Genomic DNA, 15796 nt, shown 5'->3' with positions numbered 1-15796 from the left:
TTACGCAGCGCGGCGGTTGGCGGCCACGGCCCGTCTGCGGACGAGCGACGCGCTTGGGACCGGGAGGTGCCGGGCGAGCCCGGTAAGTGCGCGGCCCCGGCCCCCCGCTTCCACCCCTCGCTGTGTCCTCGTGCTGCCCTCCGCCGCCTGGGGCCGGAACCGGCTCGGTCGGGCGCCGCCAGCAGGCCCGGGGCGCGGCCCCGGCTGACAGGCCCGGCGGGCGCGGCCCGGTCCGGCCTGGTCCCCCGGCCGGCTCGCCTCGCCTCACGGCCGCGCCTCCGGCCCGCAGGTTGTGCCACCGCAGCATGTCGGAGGGCGAGTCCAAGCAGGTGCCGAGCAGCGGCTCCGACTCCAAACCAGAGTCCGCGTCGTCAGGCCCGGGCATGACCTCAGTGTCTGCGCCGGTGGCGTCCGCGGCGCCGCCGGAGGAGGAGGAGGAGGAGGAGAGCGAGGACGAGTCCGAGATCCTCGAGGAGTCGCCGTGCGGCCGCTGGCAGAAGCGGCGCGAGGAGGTGAGTGCCGGGGCTGGTCCCGGGCCGAACCGCCGGGCCGCGGGGGGAGCCCCGGGCGGGGTGCGGGGCCCGGGCGGGTGCCAGTCCTGCTGCCCGGCTGTCCCCGGGTCAGCCCGCGCCCCACCGAGGGGCCGGCGCGCTCCGGGGGTGGCAGGGTGATGGATGTGGCCGCGGGGCTGTCTGTCCTCGGGGTCGGGAATGCGGAGGCCGGAGTGTGGCCGTTCTGCTCCCTGTACGTCCGTGCTGCCGCAGCCCCGCACACGGGCGGTGTCAGGGCAGCTGCTGCTACTGGGCCAGCAGGGACTGGCTCCTGCGCCTCTGTGTGCGTCTGTTTCGCAGCTCTTTTGCTCCAGGAATAACAGAGCGATGACTAGAGAGCCCTTGGTGTTCTAAGGGAGTGTGAAGGGAACAGCACCTGCTGCAGAGGCAGCCAGTTACCCAGGCTCATCCGCTTTGAATTCTGGTTTGCTTTAAAGTCTTCAATTAGGAAAAGCATAGTCAGCTCATGCAGACTTGTTTCTTGGCTTGTCCGATTCACATCCACTTCTTGGTGCATATATCCAAATCCTCCTGTAGATTAGATCTCGTTGTTCTGGACCTCTCCCATTTTCCACTCTCTGCTGTGCTCTGCTTATCTTACTGAGGCTGTCTCCACAAACTGGTTTCTGCTTCATGCTGGCTCAGTGGAACCTGCTCTGACTGGGCAAGCTGTGTGCTGTGGGAGCTGCTGAATGACAGCAAGTGTCAGCTCCAGCGCTGTGGCACAAGTGCTGATGGAGCTTTTCTCGCCCAAATCGGGGCTAAGCATAGAGGTTCATCTGCTTTATCCGTTATTGTAGACACAGGATAGTTCAGGCTCTGGTGGTAGTGGAAATCGTTTATTCTGATGCAAATATGGAGGTCAAAGTAAGGTCAAGTATTCCCACAGTTTTGTACCTTTTCTTGCCTGAAAGCTGTCCTGGTTTTGTTAGCCCAATCCCAGTGTGGTATAGTAAGAAAGTGCCTTTTCTGGTGAAGCTATTCGGTTTGGGTTGCAATGGGGGGAGTATCGCTATGAAGCTTTAATTACATCCACCACAATATGTTCCTTACGGTAACGTGATGTGCTTTTTCCTGGGATCTGTGCTGAATTGGCACATGTTGGGGAACAAAGCTGGTGTTTAGTTTGTGCAGTCTTTTCAGTATGTTTTATTTAATAGAGATCATTGTGACACAGAAAGGTAAAATTCCTTCTAGGCTTTTCTGTACTCTCCTACACAAAAAGTGAGGTTTGGTAGGCTCTGGTATTTTCTTTGGATTTCAGTTTCTCCATCTGCAGACAAATTAAGGCCCAAACACAGTAAGTTCCTTAACATTTTGGGATGGCTAAATTAGTGTTCTAGCTCGAGGATGGGAGTGGCAGGTGGGTTTGGAGGCCTTTGTGTGTGAGGTGGGTTGGCTTCGTTTCACCTTGCAGGTAGAGGAGTGGCTGGTGAAGGCCACAAAACAGTTGTTGACTGACCTGGAGTGAGCTCGAGGTCTCGGATTCTGGAGCCTTTGCCCGTTGGGGCTGCAGGGCCTCCCCGCGGGAAGTGCTGATGGTGTCTGACCTGCGCCGGCTGCTGTTGCCCACCTGTGAGCCGTATGTCTCACATGTGTGAAAAACACATCCAGCAGTTAAATTCTGGTTTGTCTCATAATTTTGCATGCAAATTTGTGGCTTGATTGGGCCCCAGCCTGTGGAGTGGCACTGATGTATTTGGGATACCAGCCTTGCTTTCCGAGCACCCTCGTGTCCCGCCCGGCACGGGTCCCCGTGCGGGGCTGTGGGTTCCCGTGTGGGTCCCCGTGCGTGGCCGCGGTGACGGCGCAGCCCACGCTGGTGTTCCGGGCCCGCAGCCCTGCAGACAGGCGGCTGCTGGCGCCTGCGGCAGCAAGGACGTGTTTAGGAAAAGGGACGTGCCGCCCCCTCCCCGTGGTGCAGCCCCGATTCCTCGTCTCAGCGATACCCTCTCTGGGCGCGGAGTGAGGCGGCTGTCTTGGGAACAGTTTAAGGTGATGAACTGGAGAGAACACAGCGGCTGGCGTGCAGTACGTGTGGGCCAGTGCTCCCCGTGTGCCGCTTGCTGCGAGTTGTGCACTTGGGCAGACATTTGGAAATGGAATAGCCTCACTTAAAAAAAAAAAAAAAAATTAACAGCCGTAGACTGTTTGTAATCAGCTCCCTAGAGCAGGGTGACGTGTCGCAGGGGCTGTGGGCCCGGGGCTGTGGCTGTGGGCGGGTTTCCCCAAATCCGCAGATTTGCGGTTCCCGAGCTCGCCCGGCGCCCGCCAGCGCCTCCCGGCGGGCCCTGGGCCCCGAGCGGCCCGCGGCGGCCGTGCCCGGCCCGCTCCCGGCGCTGGGCAGCCGCTCCCCGCCGGGCCCGCCCGTTCTGCCGCCTCCGGGGCGCCCGGCGCGGGGCGGAGCCACCGGGAGCGGGGGGACCCGGGACGGGCCGCTGGCGGGGCGGGGCGGCCTCCCGAAGGACAGCTGCGTCAGCCAATGGCAGGGGGCGCTCAGCGTTACATCACCAGCGCCAGCTCCCATAGGCTGGTCCTGCCTTGGCCACGCCCAGCAACGCCCTGGCCCTCGTGTCGCGGCGGCTCCGCCGGTGTCCGGGCCGGGGAGCGGAGCGGGGCCCGTGTCCGGGCCGGGGAGCGGAGCGGAACTGCCGGAGCGCTGCTCCCTGTGCCGGACTCCTGCCCGGAGCCGCCGCCACTCGCTCCGGTTTTGTTCCGCTGCAGCGGTCCGGGTCATGTGCAGCGCAGCGGCCGGTGCCCGGTTCTCGGTGCATCGCGCTGTGTGCGCGGTTCGTGCCCAGAGCCACAGGCTGTCTTGGGCGGTAGGAGAAAAGTTTCAACTGTTAGTGCAATCAGGTTAGCAAGACTGGGAATTACGTGGTCATATTTTGGCTACAGCAGCCCAGGCTAAGCTGTATGAACTGATATAACTGAAAATGTGTTGGTTCTTGGAGGGTAAACAACACCAGGCACCAGTCTGAACTGGGAGAGCAGCCCTGCAGAACGGACCCGGTGCTGTCGGCAGCAGCTCGGTAGGAGCCAGCGGCGAGCCCGGGTCACCATGGGGACAAACCATGTCCTGAGGACACCAAACAGCCCAGCCAGCAGCAAGGGGATTGTCCCCTGTTCCCAGTGCAGGGCCCCATGGCTGGACAGGGATGGGAAGGTCCTGGGACGCGTCCCAAGGAGGGGACAGAGCTGGGGAAGGGCTGGAGGGAGCGTCCTCTGTTCCCACTGCCCGGCCATGGCCGTGCCCACAGCCGCAGCGGGTCATTGAGGGGGCTGTTCAGACGCCTCTCAAACACCCACAGGCTCGGGGCATCAGCCGCCTCTCCCGGCAGCCAGTCCCAGGGTTTGTCACCCCCTCGATAATGAAGAGCTTCCTCCTGTCCAGTCTGACACTGTCTCCTCGAGGAGGGGGCAGAAGAAGGACCCCAGCTTGAGGTTGGGGGAGTCACGGGAGGGAGAGACTGGGGCTGACAGGGTCTCCAAGCTTGTACCTGCCTTGTTCCTTTTGGCTTTTCTCCCTGACAAAAACCTCTTTTTTCAGCTGTCCCTGTGTGACACGCCATCCTCTTTCTTCAGTCAGCATGCGTGCATAATTTATTTTTCCTGGTTGACCAAATATCTTCAGAATTACCTGCTATGCCTCCTAGGAATAGAAGCTTCTCAATAGAGATGGATTGCAGCAACATGCAGTTTGTTTTTAGACTCGTGCCACTGACTGGTATGAAACCTGAAACCGAGAGCTGGGGCTCGGTGCCTCCTGTCCCTGGGAGCTACACAGACCAGGCACAAAAGGGGCCCAAATGTGAGTGTAGGAAATCTTGTGCTCTGCTGCAGCAGAATCTTTTTAATTTTCAGCCTGTTGTTACTGCATTGGGCCTGGCCAGCTCCTGTTAGTGGCAGGGACTGAACCGTTCGCAGACTGAGATGGGCCTGTGGTTCGTCCTGTGTTCAACAGCGGCTATTGACCGGGTTTCTCTCTGGGTGAGAAAACACCCTGTGATTGCACGAGCCAAGACTTTATTATAAATATTTTGTTATATATAGTAGTATATATATATAATTTGTTGTTATAAATGTCTTTGTAATGTGCTTAGTGAACAGCCTATTGAATGAAGCTGTATGGTGGTGTGGACGTGGGAGCAAACAGGTTCCCTTCAGGTGTGAGCGTGTCTGTGGGGGTTACAGGGGGAAGGGGCCCAGCGGGCTCGGCTGCATGGGGCACCCTCTGCGGTCCGGGGCAGCTCCACCAGCGCCGCGAGGATGGGGAGCCCGTCACTGACAGGAGAAAGGAGAGCGGGAGAGAGGGCAAACACCTTTGTCCTCTCCCTGGGGATGTGCCCAGCTGCTCGAGATCAGTGGGAGAGCCCGTCCGTCCCTGCGGCCCTGCTGGGGCCCACTCCCTCGGCTGGAACTGGAACTCGCTCTGTCCTGTGCAGCTGCAGCCGTGCGGGTTGTGCTTCTTCCCTGCAGATCCGGAAATCCCTGGGCTGATTTCTGGGGTGATGTTTGAGCTCTTGCTAGCCATGAACGACCTCCCTTGAGAAATAAGTGACCTTGTCTTTGCCTGATTATTGTCCCGTGCTTGACATATTACTAACTTTTTTGCAAGCTCAGCTGCCGGAGCACTTTCCATGTTGTGCCCCCACTTCAGTGACTGCTGAGATGGAGAGGTTCATTTTTGCCTCATCCCTGGAGACAAATCCTTCGTACGTGAGCGTGTCTGCAGGTCCTGTGGTTGCTGTGTTAACTCTTGTTTCCTGTCTGTATTCTCCACGCTTGGGTGAGCTGGATGGACGGCACGGTACCTCAGCCTCCTCGCCCCGGCACGCAGACACAGGCAGATGGTGAAGCTCCGCATGGGCCTGGGGGTCGGGTCAGGTGCGGATCTGTGCCTGGGGTGTTTCGGAGCTCGGGGTTCAGTCCCGCTGTGCTGCATTGTACAGCACTGCTGGAAGTCCAGAGAATTCATATAGGTGGCACCATTGTCCTTACTGCACTGCCGTTAGTTCGCTTCTTTTCTTGGGAAGGACCTTGCTGGCACTGGAATAGGCGGTTCCCAGCCCTTCAGGGCCCTTCATGGCTGGAGGTTACAGCTAGGTTTTAGTGCTCGGGCTTACATACGCTCTGTATCCACACTAACACTATGAAATGTTAAGGAAGGAGCTGTGGTTTACGAGGACCTGAGCCCAGAAAGACATTAAATGAAATTCTGGATCTACTGCAACTTTATTTTACCTCTTTGTTGTCTTTTCACTCCTAGTGGGAGTCTTAGTTTCTCTTCTCCCCAGGAACAAGCGCCAGGACCAGAGGAAACGGCCTCAAGTTGCGCCAGGGGAGGCTGAGGTTGGATCTGGGGAACAATTTCTTCCCCAAAGGGCTGTGGGGCATTGGAACAGGCTGCCCAGGGCAGTGCTGGAGTCACCATCCCTGGAGGGGTTGGACAGACGGAGATGAGGTTCTCAGGACATGGGGCAGTGCTAGAGTTAAGTTATGGTTGGACTCAATGATCCTGAGGGTCTCTTCCAACTGAAATGATTCTATGAAATAATTTTTCACCTGGAGGCAGCTGATGGCTTTTGCACCTCTGGATTTACATTTCTTCAAGGAGACAGAAGATGCCAATGGGTGTTTGGATTCTCTGAAGCCCGAGTCTGATTTCTTAGACACTGTTGTGACAGGAAGAAAACTCACTGAGGCAGTAAAAGATAAGCACCGGCCTTTCTTTTCCCATCACACATCTGAGTTTCTGTATGCTGGAAAATGAGGCGTCGTTCTTTGGAAAGGTGGCGTTTGAGATGCTCTGAGCTTTGGATATTGCTGCTGCAGAGGGGATGGGTTGCAGAGGTTCTCAAAGCAAACTGGTGTTGGGAGGGCTGCCAGCTTTCTAACAGCCTTTGGCAACAGACCTGTTTTTTTTTCCAGCTACTGCCATGCAGTAGTTTTTATGATTTTACCTGGCCATTGGGAAGAGACAAGACAGAGTACATGCAGCATTTTAACATTTTTATTGGCTCATCTGGGGGCTTCCTGGGAGGAATGAACCCTTGAGATGTGCTCGAATGAGATGGGCACTGCAGGACCTGGAGGGAATTGTGCCTTTGTCTGCAGACCATGCTGTCCCTGCGCGGTGATGGTGACAGACAGCTGGCACTTGCTGTCCGGGTGAGCGGTGCTGGTTGTTCCTTCTCTCCTGTCCGGGTGAGCGGTGCTGGTTGTTCCTTCTCTCCTGTCCGGGTGAGCGGTGCTGAGCTGCCGGGGTGGGTGTTCCTCGCGGGACAATGACCTGCTTGCTCGCGGTGTCCGTGTTCCATCCCGCTGCGTTCCCTGGTCACCGCCCCTTCTCGCTTCTGCTTGGGATCGCCCTCACCCACAGGTCCTTCCACAGCAGCTTGGTGAAGCTTTTTTGGCTGGTTCCTGCAGGGACACTCTGCAGCTCTGTCTGGAGATGAGTGAACAACCGTTACACTGCAGAAGGTGGAAAAATACAACTTCAAAAATTGTGGTTACAGCAGCAGCAGGAACAGAGAGAAAATGTGTAACAGAAAATGAATATCTTGTGAATCTGTGGAATTTTGCTCTAGCTTTTTCATGTTTAGGTGGCAGAGCCAGAGCTTCTGCTGTTAAACCACCAAACAAGAAAGTGAACAGCAGAGGGATGGAAAAAAGACTGAGGTGTTTTCCTGTGACACGTCCTCACAATAGTCAGGAGTTGAGGAAATTTGAGCCAGGTGGTCTATGAGGACTATTGTATTTAGTAGCTACAAATGCACGTTTCAGTTTAATTTCAACTTGCAGCCATTTTTACTTCTGATATATATCTCATGGTAGCCAGCTTTACAATTTATTTTATATATTTTGTATATATATATATATGTCAGGCTCAAGTGCTTCCTTATAATTCTCTTTAAAATATGTTGTTTGATCACTTCATTGGCTGCTTTTTTGCTCTTATATTACTGGAAACATGAAATAATTCCTGTCTCTTTGTATTCTGTGTGCCATGAATGATTTTTACAAGCCTATTGAGGATTTGTACTTACAGCAGAGTACCAATTCTTATGGCATTTTCTGTCCCTTTTCTTGTAATCCCTGATTTTAGCGACCAGTGACAGAACCCAGGGAATGGCAGAAGATGTGCCAGGGAGGGTCAGTTGGACATGAGGAAAAGTTTCTTCACCCAGAGGTGCTGGACACTGGAACAGGCTCCCCAGGGAGGTGTCACGGCCCCAACCTGACAGTGTTCAAGAAGAGACTGGACAACGTCCTCAGACACACAGTGTGAGCTGTGGGGTGTCCTGTGCAGGGACGGGAGCTGGACTCTGATCCTGTGGGTCCTTCCAGCTCAGGATGTTCTGTGATTCTGTGACTGCAGCTGACCTGGGGTTCATCCTGGCCGGTTTCCCCTCGGGTGGGCGGTGTTCTCACCTGAGTTCTCTGCCCCAGGCTCAGCACCGATGGCTCCTGACCCCCAGGTCGGTTGTGTTTCCAGCTGTCCCCAGGGACACAACTGGCTGTGCCGGGACCGTCCTTGGTGTCCTGTGTGCGGCGGGGCTTTGATCCCGGTGCAGGTGATGCCCGAGGTGCCGCTGGGTCACCGTAACCCTCCTGCTGCGCGGCTGAGCAGCTTTGGTTTGCAGGATATTGGGGTTTTTCCCCACTCACTCACTTTTTTTCTCTGCTGTGTCTGTTTCCCTCTGGGTGTTAAGGACGGGGATCCTTTGCCTCCCCCGACTCAATGATGCTGAACTGACTCGTATTTCAGAGCACCGATGAGATGAAGTATCTGTCCCTTTAGGCTCCTCGTAGACAAACTCGTTCCAGCCTGTACCTGTCTGGAAGGACCAACTGTTGCGTTGGTGATGGCCAGATTTTCTTATACTTTTGATTGCTGTATGGATTGCTTTGTATAGCCATGGTAATCATTGATATTTCCTTTCCTTGAGAGTGTTGTATTACACTAGTTATTTTCATTTTCCTTTTGAATCAATGTCTTTCCAGTGTTTTACTACCATGAACACAATTGCAAAGGCAGATGCTGTTGGTTTAATTGGAACATGAAGCAGTCTTGCTGCTTTGTTTTGTTGGATTTCTTTTCCTTTTGCCTGCAGTGGATCTTTTTGTTCCGCTCTAGATTAGCTTCAAATCTCCGAGACAGCTGCTTTTGTTCCTCTTTGTGTTGGTAAATAGGCTGCTTTGTGTGTTGCAGTTCAATGAGAATTCCTGATCTTCTGTGGTCCAGTTACATCCTAGGTGCATTATCTCTGTTCTCAGGCTTCTGCCAGGCTGGCTGAGCAGAGCTTTGGTCTTGTTCTCTGGCCTAAGCAAGTGGCCAGAGCTCTAACAAATTCATGCTACTCTCCACCAGATATACTGCTTTCTGTAAGCGTTTGGCCTAATGCGCTGCCAGTCCTGATCTCTTCTTCAATATGCATTTCATTCCGTACTGATATTCTAATTATTGTGGGTTTTTTCCAATTTTTATACATTTTTTCGTAATTGTAGATAATTGCTGTCACTTGCGACTTAGGCTGTATTTTTTTTTTAATCGACAGATCATGTGAACTACAGAACGTCTCTCCAAAAGTCTCTGTCCTTTCAGTGATAGATATCCAGATGTTTGACAGCCATGGAAAAAATCTGCATTGGACAATTGGAATAACCTGCTTAAGGGGAATATATCCTCCAAACTCTTTTCCCTTAGAGCTAAGTTATGCCTTGGAGTAACAGCATTTAAATCTCTTTCCTCCACTCCTCTCTAATTACTTAACTTCACTTGACACTCTTCTTGAGTTTCTTAAGCTGTTGTTGATATGGACAAAGAGCTGCATTGGTGTTTCTGCTGTCAATTTCTTGTGGCTGTGGAACTGTTTCCTCTGCCTTACTTCAAAAATTCCTGCAAAACTGAGCTCAGTTAAAAAACATCTTCCTTCATGGATGGAAGGCTGACTGGTCTGCGTACACTTCAGAGTAAAATAATACACTATCTGTGGGAACACAGAGTGTTTTATTTGAGCCAGTCTTTTGTCCTTTCATCAGCACAGCCCATGGGCAGCTTTTGGTCTGGGTCACAAAAGAGCACTGAAAATTCAACAGGTTGAACCGGTTGGTCCCAAATGTCTTGGCAAAGCTGCGGGAACTCGGGGCAGAGCGAGGAGAGCCCCTGCCCCACGTTCCCCGTGCTATGGGGCAGAGCGAGGAGAGCCCCTGCCCCACGTTCCCTGTGCTATGGGGCAGAGGGAGGAGAGCCCGTGCCCCACATTCCATGTGCTATGGGGCAGAGCGAGGAGAGCCCCTGCCCCGCATTCCCCGTGCTATGGGGCAGAGCGAGGAGAGCCCCTGCCCCACATTCCATGTGCTATGGGGCAGAGCGAGGAGAGCCCCTGCCCCACGTTCCCCGTGCTATGGGGCAGAGCGAGGAGAGCCCCTGCCCCGTGTTCCCCGTGCTATGGGGCAGAGTGAGGAGAGCCCCTGCCCCACGTTCCCCGTGCTATGGGGCAGAGCGAGGAGAGCCCCTGCCCCGTGTTCCCCGTGCTATGGGGCAGAGCGAGGTGAGCCCCTGCCCCACGTTCCCCGTGCTATGGGGCAGAGCGAGGTGAGCCCCTGCCCCACGTTCCCCGTGCTATGGGGCAGAGCGAGGTGAGCCCCTGCCCCACGTTCCCCGTGCTATGGGGCAGAGCGAGGTGAGCCCCTGCCCCACGTTCCCCGTGCTATGGGGCAGAGTGAGGAGAGCCCCTGCCCCGCGTTCCCCGTGCTATGGGGCCAGAGGTTAGACGGAGGAACAGACGCAGGGACGCGTGGGCCCCTGGGTGTCGGTGGGCATGACTTTACCTGCAACACTAACACACACCTGCCTTTCTGCTGTCTGGGGACTTGGGTAAAACCTTTCAAAACTTAATGACTTTTGGCATTCGGCTTTATTAATTGTACTAGGTGTTCTTACACTACTGTCATCCCTGAGACGTTTTTATACTAAAATTTGAAGGAATTAATGTCTTTCAGCTTTCTTTAATGATGAAACATAACAGGCCTGGCCAGGTATTTAGATGCTAGTATCAGTGTGTGTGTATATATATATATATGTATATATGGAGAGAGAGAAAATCACGTTATTATGATAAATATGATGATTATGTCCTTAAATCTTGGACCTTTCACCCCTCACTTATGCAGGGGGTGAGGGGCGGGAAGGGTACAGCATTGTTCATGCTAAGCCACTTGTCTCTGTGATTGCTTTCAATAGTTATTTTCTGTAGCTCAGGCTGTCTTTATATAATTATGGCCTATATTCCTTATTCCTATCGATGTCACCCCGTTGTGTCTGGTTTTCTGACAATAACATACTACTCAATTTACTGATCAATCTGTATCACTCTAGTTATACTGCTCTCATTTATCACTCTAGTGTCATCTGCAATTTCAGAATATTGGATTTTGTTGGGTCTGTTAGGATTCCCTTGGAAGTTCATAAAAAGAATGCCACCTGCGTGGATGGGCTGTCGGTCTAAGCTGCCAGGCTGCTGGCGGTGCGGAATAGAAGAGTTCAGCTGGAAGGGAGCTCGCAGGATCGTGTGCTCACTGCCCGGCCGTGGCGCTGCCCGCAGCCGCAGCGGGTCATCGCGGGGGCTGTTCAGACACCTCTCAAACACCCACAGGCTCGGGGCATCGGCTGCTCCTCAGGGGACGCTCCCTCCAGCCCTTCCCCAGCTCCGTCCCCTCCTTGGGACACGTCCCAGGACCTTCCCGTCCCTCTCCAGCCGTGGGGCCCGGCACAGGGCACAGGGCACAATCCCTTTGGTGCTGGTGGGGCTGTTTGGTGTCCCCGGGACGCGGTTTGTCCCCGTGGTGCCCGGGCTGGCCGCTGGCTCCTGCCGAGCTGCTGCCCACAGCCCCAGGTCCGCTCTGCAGCGCTGCGCGGCCACCGGTCCCGGTTCAGGCTGGTGCCGGCGTCACCCCCTCCCGGGCAGAACCCGCGTTTGCGCTGGCTGCGGCTCACGCCGTTGATGATCGCCCAGCGCTCCACTCTGCCCAGATCCCCCTGCAAGGGCTCTTGTCCCTCAAGAGAGCCAGCGGCACCTCTCGGTTTGGAGTCCAATTGACAGATGTTTATAATGCGAACTTTTAAAGTTGATATTGCACAGCAGTAAATGTATTACCGCAGTGGACTTGTTTCTCTGCTCACAATTCTTATGTGTATGTGGCCCTTCGCCGTGTTAGTCCTTATTCTTTATAAATACAGCCTTGGCTTTTGCATTCCAGTCTGACCAGCTGGATAATGTTAGTCTGTACTAGTCTACCAGAGTTAAAAGCACTGTCCATTGGAAACTGATTTCTTTCTCTTAGTTTTATTAGTTAGTATTGTGTTTTCAGTAGTTATTTCCTACACATGGTGTTTAAATAAGTTTTGTGGGTGGCAGAACACTCCGGTCAGTTCTCGTAACCATAACGCTGTACCTGAAAGGGAGTAAATGCGTTTTGTTAAAAGCGGCTGCCGAGGGGGAAGGGGCTCTTGGGGGAGCCCTTGTATGTGTGGGGGAGCTCCCAGCAGTGGGTGCTGAGCGGCGGGAAGGGGACGCGGTATGAGCGGGAGAAGCTGCGCGATGCCCAGGACTCTGCGGTGACGTGGGTGAATGTGAGCCGGGGTTTGCCCGCCAAGCCTCTGGATCAGCTTTTACCTCGGGGGAGGAACAGCGAAGCAGTTCTGGGCATGTGCCCGGTTGGTGGTGACTGGCAGTGGTTGGTGATTGGCAATTAAAAGGTAAATTCCACCCTCTCTCCGCTCGAAGCACGTTGAGGTGGGAGTCCAGTTTGACGTGGTGCAGCAGGGCTTTAGCCCTGCTGGAACCTGCTGTGCCAGTCAGAGCGTGTAAAACGCTTTACAGACAGCGAGATGCTCCCGGTGTTGGAGGAAGGAACGGGTTTGTACATCTTTGGGTGCTGATACATATCTGAGGAAAAACAATATTATGGTAAACTTTGCTGGGAGCAGAGTTGTTGTTATACCGATGGAGGTCTCCTAGCACTGGGTACTGCCCCAGCCGTCCTTGTGCTCTGCTTTAAACTCCGGCTTTGTCGGGTCCCTCCCCTTACTTTGTTGTTTTCTTAGGGCTGATCTGCATCTTCAATATCAGGTGTGGATGTCCTTGTGCTGGGTTAACTTTTGCATTTATTAACTAATTACTGCAGCAGTTTCAATTGTGTAATCCATTCCTAAGGCTGTTCTCAACCTGCAGCTTTCCCGTCGTTCCTCTCTGCTTGCATTAGTTTCCTCTCTTGAGTTCTGTCTTATCACCTTTCAGAAAATTTCTGCAGAAAGTTATATCTGAGTTCTTGAGACTTTTTTCATATCCCTTTTGTATGGTTGGAGGGTTTTTTGGGTGGTCAAATGAACTATGGGTATCATAAAACATAAAAATCTAATGGGTTGTTGCCCAAAGGCAGCGTTTACTACAAAACAGCCTTTATGCAAAAGAAATTTTCCCTCAAATGTGCCCAGGTTTTCTGCTTATGTGGCCTACAACGTACTCAGGTTTGGGTATGTTCCATTCCTGAAATATAAGTGCGCAATCCTGTCCCGGAATGCTCATTTAGTAAAAAGTTAACGAGCAAAGTTCTTACTGCTCAAACGAAGGGTGCGTGGTAACGATCGGGTCTCGCCAGGTTGGACTGACTGTGTGTCCGTCCCTGCCGGCAGGTGAACCAGCGCAACGTCCCCGGGATCGACAGCGCCTACCTGGCCATGGACACCGAGGAGGGTGTGGAGGTCGTGTGGAACGAGGTTCAGTTTTCCGAGCGGAAGAACTTCAAGCTTCAGGAGGTAAGTCGATGTGTTTCCCAACAAGACGTGGAAACTCCCCGTGCGCCGGGGTGGGGTTGTGGGTGCTGGTGACCTTTTGTGTGGGTTAGTGGCTGGGTTTGGAGCACTGTGCTGCTCCAGGGGGCAACTTCAGCTTCAGCCTGGCCTGTGCAGAAAATGTGATGGAGAACTGCTGTGCTGTTTCCACGGGCCCTTGTGCTGATCAAGCCGTGCTCAGCCAAGGTGCTGTGTAGGGTGGAATTGGATGCTGTTTGTTCTTAGCGTAGGAGCTTAACATGTACAGTGTTGTTGAAGGGGACCAAGACCTAAGAAGAAAGTAAGATCTGGGCTGATGTGGTCTCTGATGTAACATGTCTTCATCTTTTTGTTGTTAAGGAAAAAGTTAAAGCGGTGTTTGACAACTTAATTCAGCTGGAACATCTGAACATAGTGAAGTTTCACAAATACTGGGCTGATGTGAAGGAGAATAAGGCCAGGGTAAGTACAGTGAGCGGTCTGTTGGGTTTCCTCACTGTGTGTCCTACAAGTAATTAGTGACGCAGGGGGTAACGTCTTGTACTGTTCCCGCAGGTGATCTTCATCACTGAATATATGTCTTCAGGGAGCTTGAAACAGTTCCTGAAGAAGACAAAGAAAAACCACAAAACTATGAATGAGAAGGTAACTCTTTTTTTCATGTATGCCTATTTTCACTTAGCGCCATCAGCCTCTGGGAAGCTGTTTCAGCAGAGGATCCTGATGAGAAGGCACCCTGGTGACAACCTGTGGCTGCAGTTCCTTTTTGTTACTGTAAACGAGATCAGTTGCAGGTTCTCCGGGTCAGCTGCTCTGTGCTACTTGCTTTGTTTCCAGCAATTCCACAGCTGTGTGCATGTGGTGTGACAGGCAGGTCCCTTTCCATGTGTGCAGGACAGAGGGAGGATGTCTGTGCTTGAGAGGAGCTGGGAGGGGAGGCATGTTTCTTGACCCGTACACACGTTGTACAAACTAAACTGAGCATGAGACAACTGATCCTCCGAGTTCTGGCTTTGTACCCCCCTGTACTGGGTAAAGCCACAGAACAGAGCCTGCGTTCCTGCGTGTGGATGTGCTGTGAGTCGCACAACTGCGGATTCACCCCTTGAATGACTTGTGTCCTTTTCCTGTGTCTGCAGGCCTGGAAGCGATGGTGCACCCAGATCCTCTCTGCTCTCAGGTACGCCAGTTGCTGATCTCGCGGTCCAGCCGTCTGTGTAAATGGAGCCTCTCCTGTGCTAGAGTATCAAAAGCTGTAAACATACGTGCTGCCAAGCATTCACAAGCTTCGTGGAACGGAGCGTGCAGAGCACTTTGTCACCCAGCCTGATTCTTATCGCAGTCATGGTCTGCAGTGTCACCTGCGCGCCCTGTAACATCCCACAGGCTTCAGCTAGACAGTGCTGAAGCCCCTAGAATAGAGAGACGGGTGCAATGTGGAGTTTCCATCTCAGCAGTTGTGACTGATACTGTAGGGAGTGCAGGAGTTGAGCATCAGGGAGCTCCCCAGAGTATCCAGCTTTATAACCTGGATCTAACCATGGCCAAGGGGATGTTGCAAAGAAGTCTCAAATAAATTAAACTTCACGTGAGAAGAGTGAGGAAAACTTACCATTTTCTTAGTCTTGGCAGGTGCAGCTCTGTAGCATGCAGTGGATTCAGAATTATTGTGGTGTGATATTGTTAGAAGTGTATGTGGATCTATACATTTCTCGATGATCCAGATCTTCTGCAGCCATCTTAGTGCAACCCAGTTGAATAGAATGTAGGGGGTTTTAATTTTGGTTTTAAAGACTCTTCTCTGCCTGAGCCAGAGCTGGTGTGTAGCTAATAACAGCCTTGGAAAAACAACCCAGATGTCAGAACAAAACTCCCACTCCATAGAGAAAATTCTGTTGCCATTTGGCTAAATATAGCTGTCGATGAATAACTGGGGTTCTGATAAACTTTTGCGAGCTGACAAGTCCGTATTTGTGCTGGCTGCTATCACAAACCCAAGCAGAGCGAGGTGCAAAAACAAGTAGCCTTAAATATACCTGGGACCCCAGCACCAAAAAGCTTTATTTGTGCCTGCTGGGAAACCTGACCAGTTGTGTTGTACAGCACTGAGTGCCTTTTTGGTGCTCTGTGAGTAGGGCCAGTGAGGCTCTGGCATTTTTGCTACGAAATTGGAACCCTTTTAGCACCCTCCTAGCAGTATTGGCATGGATGAAGTAGTTTCTTTACCCCTGGTGCCCTTTAGACTGATCAGGGAAAACTTTCTCTTTTCCCCCATGTTCTGGAGATTGTCAGTTAGAGACAATTGCTTAACTTTCATGATTCTCTCCTAGCCCAGAGGCTGCTGTACAGTCATTTAACTGTCACTTCTGCCATTGTAAATCCCTGGCGTGTGCCCTTTGCCGTCCTG

General features: G+C 53.1%; 1 protein-coding gene across 1 annotated transcript in view; it reads left to right on the top strand.

Annotated features, from left to right (window-relative positions):
* NRBP1 (nuclear receptor binding protein 1) overlaps nucleotides 1-15796 on the top strand; it is a 34238-nt gene continuing 18442 nt past the window's right edge. The window contains exons 1-6 of the mRNA XM_065630858.1: nucleotides 1-82; nucleotides 290-512; nucleotides 13252-13374; nucleotides 13750-13851; nucleotides 13945-14034; nucleotides 14529-14569. Of these exons, the coding sequence (XP_065486930.1) occupies nucleotides 306-512; nucleotides 13252-13374; nucleotides 13750-13851; nucleotides 13945-14034; nucleotides 14529-14569 (563 nt within the window). The 5' untranslated portion in view covers nucleotides 1-82; nucleotides 290-305. The remainder of the gene's footprint in view (nucleotides 83-289; nucleotides 513-13251; nucleotides 13375-13749; nucleotides 13852-13944; nucleotides 14035-14528; nucleotides 14570-15796) is intronic.

This window comes from Caloenas nicobarica, chromosome 3 (assembly GCF_036013445.1).
Source record: "Caloenas nicobarica isolate bCalNic1 chromosome 3, bCalNic1.hap1, whole genome shotgun sequence".
Classification (NCBI taxonomy): domain Eukaryota; kingdom Metazoa; phylum Chordata; class Aves; order Columbiformes; family Columbidae; genus Caloenas; species Caloenas nicobarica.
This window is presented reverse-complemented; position numbering and strand designations above follow the sequence as displayed.